The sequence below is a fragment of the Poecile atricapillus genome, chromosome 37 (genome assembly GCF_030490865.1).
Source record: "Poecile atricapillus isolate bPoeAtr1 chromosome 37, bPoeAtr1.hap1, whole genome shotgun sequence".
NCBI classification, from domain to species: domain Eukaryota; kingdom Metazoa; phylum Chordata; class Aves; order Passeriformes; family Paridae; genus Poecile; species Poecile atricapillus.
In genome coordinates, this window is record NC_081285.1 from 2415423 (window position 1) to 2429439 (window position 14017).

General features: G+C 54.7%; 1 protein-coding gene across 1 annotated transcript in view; it reads right to left on the reverse strand.

Annotated features, from left to right (window-relative positions):
- Window positions 1-855: 855 nt before the first annotated feature.
- The window catches only part of BSCL2 (BSCL2 lipid droplet biogenesis associated, seipin), a 28963-nt gene continuing 15801 nt past the window's right edge, over window positions 856-14017 (reverse strand). Inside the window, exons 6-11 of the mRNA XM_058861467.1 lie at window positions 12223-12320; window positions 9480-9622; window positions 7281-7326; window positions 3131-3187; window positions 2120-2377; window positions 856-877 (exon numbers count right to left, since the gene is read on the reverse strand). Of these exons, the coding sequence (XP_058717450.1) occupies window positions 856-877; window positions 2120-2377; window positions 3131-3187; window positions 7281-7326; window positions 9480-9622; window positions 12223-12320 (624 nt within the window). The remainder of the gene's footprint in view (window positions 878-2119; window positions 2378-3130; window positions 3188-7280; window positions 7327-9479; window positions 9623-12222; window positions 12321-14017) is intronic.

Sequence of the window (14017 nt, forward strand, 5' to 3'; positions counted from 1 at the left end):
TCCAAAATTACCCCAAAAATCCCTCAAAAATCCCCCAAAAATACCCCAAAAATATCCCAAGAATCCCCCCCAAAAAACCCCGAAAAATCCCCCCAAAATATCCAAAAAATCCCCCAAAAGTATCCCAAAAATCCCCCGAAATCTCAAAAAAAATTCCCAAAAATATCCCAAAAAATCCCAAAAATCCCCAAAAAATATCCCCAAAAAATCCCCCCAAAATCTCTCAAAAATCCCCCAAAATATCCCAAAAATCCCCCAAAATCCCCCAAAAATCCCCCCAAAATCCCCCAAAATCCCCCCCAAAATCCCCCCAAAATCCCCCAAAAATCCCCCAAAATCCCCCAAAAATCCTCCCAAATCCCCAAAAATATCCCAAAAATCTCCCAAAAATCCCCCAAAATCCCCCAAAAATATCCCAAAAATCCCCCAAAAATATCCCAAAAATCCCCCAAAATCCCCTAAAATCCCCCCCAAATCCCCAAAAATCTCCCAAAAATCCCCAAAATCCCCCAAAAATCTCCCAAAATCCCCCCAAAAATCCCCCGAAATATCCCAAAAATCCCCCAAAAATCCCCCAAAAACCCCCCAATATCCCCCAAAAAATACCAAAATTCCCCCCAAAATCCGCCAAAAATCTCCCAAAAATTCCCCAAAATCCGCCAAAAATCTCCCAAAAATCTCCCAAAAATATCCAAAAAAATCCCAAAAATCTCCAAAAAAATATCCCCAAAATACCCCCCCAAAATCTCTCAAAAATCCCCCAAAAATATCCCAAAATCCCCCAAAATCCCCCCAAAATTCCCAAAAATCCCCCCAAAATCCCCCAAAAATCCCCCAAAATACCCCAAAAATGCCTCAAAAATATCGCCCTAAAATCCTCCCAAAATATTCCAAAAATCCCTTAAAATCCCCCCAAAAATCCCCCAAAAATCCCCCAAAAATCTCCCAAAAATCTCCGAAAAATTCCCCAAAATATCCCAAAAATCTCCCCAAATCCCCAAAAATATCCCAAAAATCCCCCAAAATCCCCCCAAAATCCCCAAAATTTGCCAAAAATCTCCCAAAAATCCCCAAAATATCCCCAAAATCCCCCAAAAATCCCCCAAAATCCCCCAAAATATCCCAAAAATCCGCCAAAAATCCCCCAAAAATTCCCAAAAATCCCCCAAAAATTCCCAAAAATCCCCCAAAATATCTCAAAAATCCCCCAAAATTCCCAAAAAATCCCCCAAAAAATCCCAAAAATCTCCCAAAAATTCCCCAAAATCTCCAGAAAATCCCCCAAAATCCCCCAAAAATCCCCCAAAATATCCCAAAAATCCCCCAAAAAATCTCAAAAATCCCCCAAAATCTCCCAAAATCCGCCAAAAATCCAAAAAAAATCCTCCAAAATCCCCCCAAAATCCCCCAGAATCTCCCAAAAATCCCCCAAAATCCCCCAAAAAATCCCAAAAATCCCCCAAAATCCCCCAAAAATCTCCCAAAAATATCAAAAAAAATCCCCAAAAAATATCCCAAAAATACCCCCAAAAAATACCAAAAATCAAAAAAATATCCCCAAAAAATCCCCCTAAAATCTCTCAAAAATCCCCCAAAAAGTATCCCAAAAATCCCCCAAAATCCGCCAAAAATCTCCCAAAATATCCCAAAAATCCCCCAAAAATTCCCCAAAATATCCCAAAAATATCCCCAAATCCCCCAAAATATCCCAAAAATCTCCCAAAAATTCCCCAAACGCCCCCAAAAATCCCCCAAAATATCCCAAAAATCCCCCAAAAATTCCCAAAAATCCCCCAAAATATCCCAAAAATCCCCCAAAATCCCCCAAAAATCCCCAAAAATCCCCCAAAAATCCCCCAAAAAATCTCAAAAATCCCCCAAAATCTCCCAAAATCCGCCAAAAATAAAAAAAAAAATCCTCCAAAATCCCCCCAAAATCCCCCAGAATCCCCCAAAAATTCCCCAAAATATCCCAAAATCCACCAAAAATCCCCCAAATTCCCCCAAATCCTGAACCCGGCTCCAGATTTTGGGGATTTGGGATCTGGGGGTGAATTTGAGGGGAATTTTTGGGGGGGTCCCGTTTCTCTCCCCCTCCCCCCCCCCTCCCCAAACGAACCCGAACTCATTTTTGGGGGGGGTGGGGGAGGGGCCGAAGCCTTTATTGAGACCCCCCCGGGGGGTGGGGGAGGGGCTCAGGAGCTGGAGCAGAGGAGGCGCTGCCGGAGGGGGGAGGGGCGGTCCGGGGGGTGGGGGAGGGGCGTGAGGGTGACCCCCTCTTCCTCCTCCAGCCCCTCCCCCACCTCCTCCTCTTCCTCCTCCTCCTGCCCCTCCCCCTCCTTGGGGGGGGCGTTGGCGGCGCTGAGCAGGGGGGGGTCTGGGGGGGGGTGGGGGAGGGGCCGTCAGCACCCCCAGACCCAAATTTCAGCCCCTCCCCCCCCAAATCTGAGCCCCTCCCCCCAATTTCAGCCCCTCCCCCTCCCAAATTTCAGCCCCTCCCCCCCCAATTTCAGCCCCTCCCCCCAAATCTGAGCCCCTCCCCCCAATTTCAGCCCCTCCCCCCAGTTTGGGCCCCTCCCCCCCAATTTCAGCCCCTCCCCCCCAATTTCAGCCCCTCCCCCCAATTTCAGCCCCTCCCCCTCCCAAATTTCAGCCCCTCCCCCCCAAATTTCAGCCCCTCCCCCCCATTTTCAGCCCCTCCCCCAAATCTGATTCCCCAGACCCAAATTTCAGCCCCTCCCCCCAAATTTCAGCCCCTCCCCCCAATTTGAGCCCCCAGACCCAAATTTCAGCCCCTCCCCCCCCAAATCTGAGCCCCTCCCCCACCAATTTCAGCCCCTCCCCCCAATTCCAGCCCCTCCCCCCCAAATTTCAGCCCCTCCACCAAATTTGAGCCCCTCCCCCCAATCGGAGCCCCTCCCCCCAATTTGAGCCCCCAGACCCAAATTTCAGCCCCTCCCCCCAGTTTGAGCCCCTTCCCCCAAATTTGAGCCCCTCCCCCAATTTCAGCCCCTCCCCCCAGTTTGGGCCCCTCCCCCTCCCAAATTTCAGCCCCTCCCCCCCAATTTGAGCCCCTCCCCCACCCCCACCCCTCCCCCAGTCAGATTTTGGGGCGCTGCCCCTCCCCCACCTTGGCTGGGCCCCACCATTTCCGGCTCCTCCGAATTTTGGGGGGAGGCTGAAAGATCTGGGGGTGGGGGGAGGGGAGAAATCAACTTCAAACCCCCCCCAAAATCCCACCCCGAGACCCCTCAAAATCATCCCCAAAATCTCCAAAAATCCCAAAATCATCCCCAAAATCTTAAAAAATCTCCAAAAATCCCCCCAAAATCCCACCCCAAAATCCCCCAAAATCCCCCCAAAATCATCCCCAAAATCCCCCCAAAATCTCCAAAAATCCCCCCAAAATTCCTCCCCAAAATATTAAAAAATATCCAAAAATCCCCCCAAAATCCCTCCCTAAAATCCCCCAAAATCATCCCAAAATCATCCCCAAAATCCCCCAAAATCATCCCCAAAATCCCCCAAAATCATCCCCAAAATCATCCCCAAAATCTCCAAAAATCCCCCCAAAATCCCTCCCCAAAATCCCCCAAAATCCTCCCCAAAATCTCCAAAAATCCCCCCAAAATCCCTCCCCAAAATCCTCCCAAATCCCCCCAAATTCATCCCCAAAATCTCCAAAAATCCCCCCAAAATCCCTCCCCAAAATCATCCCCAAAATCCCCTCAAAATCATCCCCAAAATCTCCAAAAATCCCCCCAAAATCCCTCCCCAAAATCATCCCCAAAATCCCCTCAAAATCCTCCCCAAAATCTCCAAAAATCCCCCCAAAATCATCCCCCAAAATCTCCAAAAATCCCCCCAAAATCATCCCAAAAATCTTAAAAAATCCCCCCAAAATCCCTCCCCAAAATCCCCCCAAAATCATCCCCAAAATCATCCCCAAAATCTTAAAAAATCTCCAAAAATCCCCCCAAAATCCCTCCCCAAAATCTCCAAAAATCCCCCAAAATCATCCCCAAAATCTCCAAAAATCCCCCCAAAATTCCTCCCCAAAATATTAAAAAATCTCCAAAAATCCCCCAAAATCCCTCCCCAAAATCTCCAAAAATCCCCCCAAAATCCCTCCCCAAAATGCCCCAAAATCCCCCCAAAATCATCCCCAAAAATATTAAAAAATCTCCAAAAATCCCCCCAAAATCCCTCCCCAAATTCTCAAAAAATCTCCCCAAAATCTCCAAAATATTCCCCCAAAACCTCCCCAAAAACTAAAAAATAAACCCCCCCAAAATCTCAAAAAATCTCCCCAAAATCCTTCCCGAATTCGCTCCGAATCTCCACAAAATTTCCAAAAATTTCCCCGCCAAAATATAAAAAAAAAATCCACCAAAATTTCCAAAAAATTTCCAAAAAATCCCCAAAATCTCCAAAAATTCCCCTAAAATGGAAAAAAAAATCCTCCCCAAAATCTCTAAAAAGTCCCCCAAAATCCCTCCCCAAAATCTTAAAAAATCTCCAAAATATCCCCCCAAAATCCCTCCCCAAAATATTAAAAAATATCCAAAATATTCCCCCAAAATCCCTCCCTAAAATCCCCCAAAATCCCCCCAAAATCATCCCCAAAATCTTTAAAAATCTCCAAAAATCCCCCCAAAATCCCTCCCCAAAATCCCCCCAAAATCATCCCCAAAATCATCCCCAAAATCTCCAAAATTCCCCCCAAAATCCCCCCAAAATCTCCAAAAATCCCCCAAAATCCCTCCCCAAAATCCCCCCAAAATCATCAAAAATCTCCAAAATTCCCCCCAAAATCCCCCCAAAATCATCCCCAAAATATTAAAAAATCTCCAAAAATTCCCCCAAAATCCCTCCCCAAAATATTAAAAAATATCCAAAAATCCCTCCCAAATTTATTCAAATCCTCCCCAAAATGTCCAAAAATCCCCCCAAAATGTCCCAAAAAATCCCCACAAAACACTAAAAAAAATCTCTCAAAAATTTCCAAAAAATCCCAAAATCCTCCCAAAAATTTTCCAAGAATTTCTCCCAAAATGTCAAAAAAATCCTCCCCAAAATCTCTAAAAATCCCCCCAAAAATCTCCAAAAAAATCCTCCCCAAAATCTGCAAAAAATGCCCCAAAATATATAAAAAAATTCCTCCAAAAAATCCCCAAATCCTCCCCAAAATCTCCAAAAATTCCTCCCTAAAATGTAAAAAAATCCTCCCCAAAATCTCTAAAAAATCCCCCAAAAATCCCCCCAAAAAAGCCCCAAAATCCTCCCAAAAATCTGCAAAAAATCTGCAAAAAATTCCCCAAAAATCTCCCAAAAAAAGCCCCCAAATCCTCCCCAAAATCTCCAAAAATTCCCCTAAAATGGAAAAAAAAAATCCTCCCCAAAATCTCTAAAAAATCCCCCAAAATCCCTCCCACTTTTACCCAAAATCTCCAAAATCTCCCCCAAAAATCCTCCCCCAAAAAACCCCAAAATCCTCCCCAAAATCTGCAAAAAATCCCCCAAAATATAAAAAAAAATTTCTCCAAAATTTCCAAAAAATTCCCCGAATCCTCCCCAAAATCTCAAAAAATTCCCCTAAAATGTAAAAAAATCCTCCCCAAAATCTCTAAAAAATCCCCCAAAATCCCTCCCAAATTTATTCAAATCCTCCCCAAAATGTCCAAAAATCCCCCCAAAATGTCCCAAAAAATCCCCACAAAATCCTAAAAAAAAAATCTCTCAAAAATTTCCAAAAAATCCCAAAATCCTCCCAAAAATTTTCAAGAATTTCTCCCAAAATGTCAAAAAAATCCTCCCCAAAATCTCTAAAAAATCCCCCAAAATTCTCCAAAAAAATCCTCCCCAAAATCTGCAAAAAATCCCCCAAAATATAAAATAATTCCTCCAAAAAATCCCCAAATCTTCCCCAAAATCTCCAAAAATTCCTCCCTAAAATGTAAAAAAAATCCCCCAAAATCCCTCCCACATTTGCCCAAAATCTCCAAAAAATCCCCCAAAAACCCTCCCCCAAAAAAACCCCAAAATCCTCCCCAAAATCTCCAAAAAATCCCCCCAAAATCTCCAAAAAAAGCCCCCAAAATATAAAAAAAATTTCTCCAAAATTTCAAAAAAAATCCCCAAATCTCCAAAAATTCCCTCCCAAAATGTCCAAAAATGCCCCCAAAAAATCCCCCCAAAATCCTCCCACGTTTGCTCCAAATCTCCCCAAAATCTCCAAAAATTTCCCGCCAAAATATAAAAAAAAAATCCTCCAAAATTCCCAAAAAATCCCCAAATCCTCCCCAAAATCTCCAAAAATTCCCCTAAAATGGAAAAAAAAAATCCTTCCCAAAATCTCTAAAAAATCCCCCAAAAATCCCTTCCAAATTTACCCAAAATCCTCCCAAAAATCTGCAAAAAATCTGCAAAAAATTCCCCAAAAATCTCCCAAAAAAAGCCCCCAAATCCTCCCCAAAATCTCCAAAAATTCCCCTAAAATGGAAAAAAATCCTCCCCAAAATCTCTAAAAAATCCCCCAAAATCCCTCCCACTTTTACCCAAAATCTCCAAAATCTCCCCCAAAAATCCTCCCCCAAAAAAACCCAAAATCCTCCCCAAAATCTGCAAAAAATCCCCCAAAAATATAAAAAAAAATTTCCTCCAAAATTTCCAAAAAATTCCCCAAAATCCCCCAAAAATTTCCCCCAAAATCCTCCCCAAAATCTCCAAAAATTCCCCCAAAATGTCCCAAAAAATCCCCACAAAATCTCTCCCCAAAATCCTCCCAAAATCCCCAAAAATTCCTCCCAAAATGTAAAAAAAATCCTCCCCAAAATCTCTAAAAAATCCCCCAAAATCCCTCCCACTTTTACCCAAAATCTCCAAAATCTCCCCCAAAAATCTCCCCCCAAAATCCTCCCCAAAATCTGCAAAAAATCCCCCAAAAATATAAAAAAAAATTCCTCCAAAATTTCCAAAAAATTCCCAAAAATCCTCCCCAAAATCTCCAAAAATTCCTCCCTAAAATGTAAAAAAAATCCCCCAAAATCCCTCCCACTTTTACCCAAAATCTCCAAAAAATCCCCCAAAAATCCTCCCCCAAAAAACCCCAAAATTCTCCCCAAAATCTGCAAAAAATCCCCAAAAAATATAAAAAAAAATTCCTCCAAAATTTCCCAAAAAATTCCCCAAAATTTCCCCCAAAATTTCCCCCCAAAATCCCCCCCCCAATGGCCGCCCCTCCCCCCCCAATGGCCGCCCCTCCCCCCCCCCGCTCTCACCTTTCCCCTCCCCCTCCTCGGGGGCTCCTCCCCGGCTGCGCCGCTCCTGGGGGGGTGGGGGAGGGGCTCAGACGGAGGGGGGGGGGGGTCCCGCAGCCCCTCCCCCACTCCAGGTACCCCTCCCCCACTCCAGAGACCCCTCCCCCACCCGGAGGCCCAAAGCCCCTCCCCCCCCCGGGTTCCACAGCCCCTCCCCCACTCCAGAGACCCCTCCCCCACCCGGAGGCCCAAAGCCCCTCCCCCCCCCGGGTTCCGCAGCCCCTCCCCCACTCCAGGTACCCCTCCCCCACCCGGGTTCTCACAGCCCCTCCCCCACCCGGGAAGGGTCCCGCAGCCCCTCCCCCACTCCAGAGACCCCTCCCCCACCCGGGAAGGCTCTCACAGCCCCTCCCCCACCCGGGTTCCACAGCCCCTCCCCCACTCCAGGTACCCCTCCCCCACCCGGGTCCCACAGCCCCTCCCCCACTCCAGGTACCCCTCCCCCACCCGGGTCCCACAGCCCCTCCCCCACTGCAGGTACCCCTCCCCCACCCGGGAAGGGCCCAAAGCCCCTCCCCCACCCGGGAAGGGTCTCACAGCCCCTCCCCCACCCGGGTTTTACAGCCCCTCCCCCACTCCAGAGACCCCTCCCCCACCCGGGGGGCCCAATGCCCCTCCCCCACCCTGGATGGGTCTCACAGCCCCTCCCCCACTCCAGGTGCCACTCCCCCCACTGCAGGTACCCCTGCCCCTCCCCCACGCGGGTTCCGTAGCCCCTCCCCCCCACTAAAGGTGCCCCTCCCCCACCCCAGGCTCACCTGTCCGGTGTGGGTGCCCCTCCCCCACTGCAGGTACTCCCCGCAGCCCCTCCCCCACCCCAGTCTCACCTGTCCGTGTTGGGTGCCCCTCCCCCACTGCAGGTACCCCCCCAGGGTGCCCCAGCCCCTCCCCCACCCCAATCTCACCTGTCCGTGTTGGGGGGGCTGGGTGCCCCTCCCCCACTGCAGGTACCCCCCCAGGCTCAGCAGCCCCTCCCCCACAGCCCCTCCCCCACCCCAGGCTCACCTGTCCGGTTTGGGGGGGTTGGGTGCCCCTCCCCCACTGCAGGTACCCCCCCAGGCTGAGCAGCCCCTCCCCCACCCCAGTCTCACCTGTCCGGTGTGGGGGGGTTGGGGGGGTTGGGTGCCCCTCCCCCACTGCAGGTACCCCCCCAGGCTCAGCAGCCCCTCCCCCACCCCAGTCTCACCTGTCCGGTCTGGGGGGGTTGGGTGCCCCTCCCCCACTGCAGGTACCCCCCACAGCCCCTCCCCCACCCCAGTCTCACCTGTCCGTGTTGGGGGGGTTGGGTGCCCCTCCCCCACTGCAGGTACCCCTCCCCCACCCCAGTCTCACCTGTCCGGTTTGGGGGCCCCTCCCCCACTGCAGGTACCCCCCCAGTCTCACCTGTCCGGTCTGGGGGGGCTGGGTGCCCCTCCCCCACTGCAGGTACCCCCCCAGGGTCCCCCAGCCCCTCCCCCACCCCAGTCTCACCTGTCCGGTTTGGGGGGGCTGGGTGCCCCTCCCCCACTGCAGGTACCCCCTCCCCCACCCCAGGCTCACCTGTCCGTCTTGGGGGGGCTGGGTGCCCCTCCCCCACTGCAGGTACCCCCCCCGGGTCTCACCTGTCCGGTTTGGGGGGGTTGGGTGCCCCTCCCCCACTGCAGGTACCCCCCCCCCAGGGTCCCCCAGCCCCTCCCCCACCCCAGTCTCACCTGTCTGGGTTGGAGGGGTTGGGTGCCCCTCCCCCACTGCAGGTACCCCCCCCGCAGCCCCTCCCCCACCCCAGGCTCACCTGTCCGTGTTGGGGGGGTTGAGGTTGGGTGCCCCTCCCCCACTGCAGGTACCCCTCCCCCACCCCAGGCTCACCTGTCCGTGTTGGGGGGGTTGGGTGCCCCTCCCCCACTGCAGGTATCCCCCACCCCTGGCTCACCTGTGTGTGTTGGGGGCCCCTCCCCCACTGCAGGTACCCCCCCAGGCTGAGCAGCCCCTCCCCCACCCCAGTCTCACCTGTCCGTGTTGGGGGGGTGGGGGTTGGGTGCCCCTCCCCCACTGCAGGTACCCCCCCAGGCTCAGCAGCCCCTCCCCCCCAGCCCCTCCCCCACCCCAGTCTCACCTGTCCGGTTTGGGGGGGTTGGGTGCCCCTCCCCCACTGCAGGTACCCCTCCCCCACCCCAGGCTCACCTGTCCGTGTTGGGGGGGTTGGGGGGGTTGGGTGCCCCTCCCCCACTGCAGGTACCCCCCCCAGGCTGAGCAGCGCCAGCAGCGCCCAATTCCCGGCCACGCCCAGCACGGCGCAGGTGAGCGGGAAGTGATAGAGCAGGTACCTGGGGGGGGGAGGGGCAGGGATGTGTCCCCATCCCCCACAGGGGTGTCCCAGGTGTGTCCCCATCCCCCACAGGTGTGTCCCAGGGGTGTCCAGGTGTGTCCCCATCCCCCACAGGTGTGTCCAGGTGTGTCCCCATCCCCCACAGGGGTGTCCCCAGGTGTCCCCATCCCCCCAGGTGTGTCCAGGTGTGTCCCCATCCCCCACAGGTGTGTCCAGCTGTGTCCCCATCCCCCCAGGTGTGTCCAGCTGTGTCCCCAGGTGTGTCCCCATCCCCCCAGGTGTGTCCAGCTGTGTCCCCAGGTGTGTCCCCATCCCCCCAGGTGTGTCCAGGTGTGTCCCCATCCCCCCAGGTGTCCCCAGGGGTGTCCCCATCCCCCCCAGGTGTGTCCCAGGTGTGTCCTCATCACCCCCAGGTGTGTCCCCATCCCCCCCAGGTGTGTCCCCATCCCCCCCAGGTGTGTCCCCATCCCACAGGGGTGTCCCAGGGGTGTCCCCATCCCCCCAGGTGTGTTCCCATCCCCCCCAAGGTGTCCCCAGGTGTGACCCAGGTGTGTCCTGGGTGTGTCCAGGTGTGTCCCCATCCCCTCCAGGTGTTCCAGGTGTGTCCAGGTGTGTCCCCATCCCCCCAGGTGTCTCAGGTGTGTCCCAGATGTGTCCCAGGTGTGTCCAGGTGTGTGCCCATCCCCCCAGGTGTGTTCTGGGTGTGTCCCAGGTGTCCCCATCCCTTCCAGGTGTTTCAGGTGTGTTTCAGGTGCTGCAGGTGTGTCCCAGGTGTCCCCAGGTTGTGTCCCCATCCCCCCAGGTGTGTCCCAAGTGTGATCCAGGTGTGTCCTGGATGTGATCCAGGTGTGTCCCCATCCCCCCAGGTGTCCCCAGGTGTGTCCCAGGTACCCCCAGGTGTGATGGGTGTGTCCCAGATGTGATCCAGGTGTCTCAGATGTGTCCTGGGTGTGTCCCAGGTGTCCCAAGTGAGTCCTGGATCTCTCAGGTGTGTCCCAGGTCTCTCAGGTGTGTCCCCATCCCCCCCAGGTGTCCCCAGGTGTGTCCCAGGTGTGTCTCAGGTGTGTCCCAGGTGTTTCAGATGTCCCAGGTGTGATCCAGGTGTGTCCCAGATGTCCCCAGGTGTGTCCCCAGGTGTGTCTCAGGTGTGTCTCAGATGTCCCAGGTGTGTTCTGGGTGTGATCCAGGTGTCCCCAGGTGTCTCTCAGGTGTCCCCAGGTGTCCCCAGGTGTCTCTCAGGTGTCCCCAGGTGTCCCCAGGTGTGTCCCCAGGTCTGTCCAGGTGTCCCCAGGTGTCTCTCAGGTGTCTCAGGTGTGTCCCAGGGCCAGCAGTGGGGCTGAGCTGAGCTCTGGGGCAGCTCTGGGCTCTCTCAGGGGTCCGTGTGGGGCAGCTTTAGTGCAGTGTGGGGCAGTGAGGTGTGGGGCAGAGATCTGTGGGGCAGTGATCATGTGTGGGGCAGTGATGATGTGTGGGGCAGGTGTGGGTCAGTGATGTGTGGGTCAGAGATGTGGGGCAGTGATGATGTGTGGGTCAGTGATGTGTGGGGCAGAGATCTGTGGGGCAGAGATCTGTGGGTCAGTGATCTGTGGGTCAGTGATGTTTGTACCTGAGCCCACTGAAGTGCGCGTGTGGGTCAGTGATGTGTGGGTCAGTGATGTGTGGGTCAGTGATGTGTGGGTCAGGGATGTGTGGGTCAGGGATGTGTGGGGCAGAGATCTATGGGGCAGAGATCTGTGGGTCAGTACCTGAGCCCGCTGAAGTGCGCGTGTGGGGCAGTGATGTGTGGGTCAGAGATGTGGGTCAGGGATCTGTGGGTCAGGGATGTGTGGGTCAGAGATGTGTGGGGCAGTGATCTGTGGGTCAGGAATGTGTGGGGCAGGAATGTGTGGGTCAGATCTATGGGTCAGTGATCTATGGGTCAGAGATGTGGGTCCGTACCTGAGCCCGCTGAAATGCGCGTGTGGGTCAGGGATGTGTGGGGCAGATCTATGGGTCAGAGATGTGTGGGTCAGAGATGTGTGGGTCAGATCTGTGGGGCAGGAATGTGTGGGGCAGGAATGTATGGGGCAGGAATGTGTGGGGCAGGAATGTGTGGGTCCGTACCTGAGCCCGCTGAAATGCGCGTGTGGGGCAGGGATGTGTGGGTCAGGAATGTGTGGGTCAGGGATCTATGGGTCAGAGATCTATGGGGCAGGAATGTGTGGGTCAGATCTATGGGGCAGGAATGTGTGGGGCAGGAATGTGTGGGGCAGATCTATGGGTCAGTGATGTGTGGGTCAGAGATGTGTGGGTCAGTGATGTGTGGGTCAGAGATGTGTGGGTCAGATCTATGGGGCAGGAATGCGTGGGTCAGAGATGTGGGTCCGTACCTGAGCCCGCTGAAATGCGCGTGTGGGGCAGTGATCTATGGGTCAGAGATCTATGGGTCAGAGATGTGTGGGGCAGGAATGTGTGGGGCAGGAATGTGTGGGGCAGTGATGTGTGGGTCAGGGATGTGTGGGTCCGTACCTGAGCCCGCTGAAATGCGCGTGTGGGTCAGAGATGTGTGGGTCAGGAATGTGTGGGTCAGATCTATGGGTCAGAGATGTGGGTCCGTACCTGAGCCCGCTGAAGTGCGCGTGCACGCGCAGCCGGGCCCCGTAGAGCTGCACGCGCCGGCTCTGGATCTCCACCAACGCCCCCACGGTCGGCGTGTACTGGGGAGGGGGCGGCGCTCTCGGACACCGGGACCCCCAAAGACCCCCAAAGACCCCCCAAAACCCCCAAAAAACCCCCAAAGACCCCCCAAAAACCCCCCAAAGAACCCCCAAAAAACACCGGGACCCCCAAAGACCCCCCAAAAACCCCCCAAAACCCCCAAAGACCCCCAAACCCCCCCAAAGACCCCCCAAAACCCCCAAAAACTCCCCAGAAACGCTCAGGACCCCCCCAAAAGCCCCCAAAAACCCCCAAAGACCCCCCAAAACCCCCAAAAAACCCCCAGAAACCCCCCAGAAAACACCGGGACCCCCCCAAAAACCCCAAAGACCCCCCAAAAACCCCCCAAAACCCCCAAAAAACCCCCAAAGACCCCCCAAAAACCCCCAAAAACCCCCAAAGACCCCCAAAAACCCCAAAAAAACCCCCAAAGACCCCCCAAAAAACACCGGGACCCCCAAAGACCCCCCAAAACCCCCAAAGACCCCCAAAAACCCCCAAAAACCCCCCAAAGACCCCCAAAAACCCCCAAAACCCCCCAAAGACCCCCAAAACCCCCCAAAAACCCCAAAGACCCCCAAAGACCCCAAAAAACCCCCAAAGACCCCCCAAAAACCCCCCAAAACCCCCAAAAAACCCCCAAAACCCCAAAAAACCCCCCCAAAAAACACCCAGAACCCCAAAAGTGACCCCAGGGACCCCCCAAGTGACCCCAGAACCCCAAAAGTGACCCCAGGACCCCCCCAGGTCCCCCCAAGTGATCCCAGGACCCCCCCAAGTCCCTGCAAAGAGACCCCAGGGACCCCCAAAGTGACCCCAGGGACCCCCCAAAGTGACCCCAGGCCCCCCCCAGGACCCCCCAAAGTGACCCCAGGGACCCCCAGGACCCCCCAAAGTGACCCCAGGGACCCCTCAAGTGACCCCAGGACCCCCCAAAGTGACCCCAGGCCCCCCCCAGGACCCCCCAATGACCCCAGGACCCCCCAGGACCCCCCAGACCCCCCCAGGACCCCCCAAAGTGACCCCAGGGACCCCCCAAAGTGACCCCAGGCCCCCCAGGATGGCCTTCGGACCCCCCAAAGTGACCCCAGGGACCCTCAGGACCCCCCAAGTGACCCCAGGACCCCCAAAGTGACCCCAGGGACCCTCAGGACCCCCCAAGTGACCCCAGGACCCCCAAAGTCACCCCAGGGACCCCCCAGGACCCCCCAAAGTGACCCCAGGACCCCCAGGACCCCCCAAAGTGACCCCAGGCCCCCCCCAGGACCCCCCAAAGTGACCCCAGGGACCCCCCAAAGTGACCCCAGGACCCCCCAAAGTGACCCCAGGACCCCCCAGGACCCCCCAAAGTGACCCCAGAACCCCCCCAGGACCCCCCAAAGTGACCCCAGAACCCCCCCAGGACCCCCCAAAGTCACCCCAGGACCCCCCAAGTGACCCCAAGTGACCCCAGGGACCCCCCAAAGTGACACCAGGACCCCCAAAGTGACCCCAGGGACCCCCCAGGACCCCCCAAAGTGACCCCAGGGACCCCCAGGACCCCCCAGAGTGACCCCAGGACCCCCCAAAGTGACCCCAGGGACCCCCCAGGACCCCCCAGAGTGACCCCAGGGACCCCCAGGACCCCCCAGAGTGACCCCAGGACCCCCCAGGACCCCCAAAGTGACCCCAGGCCCCCCCAGGACCCCCCAGGACC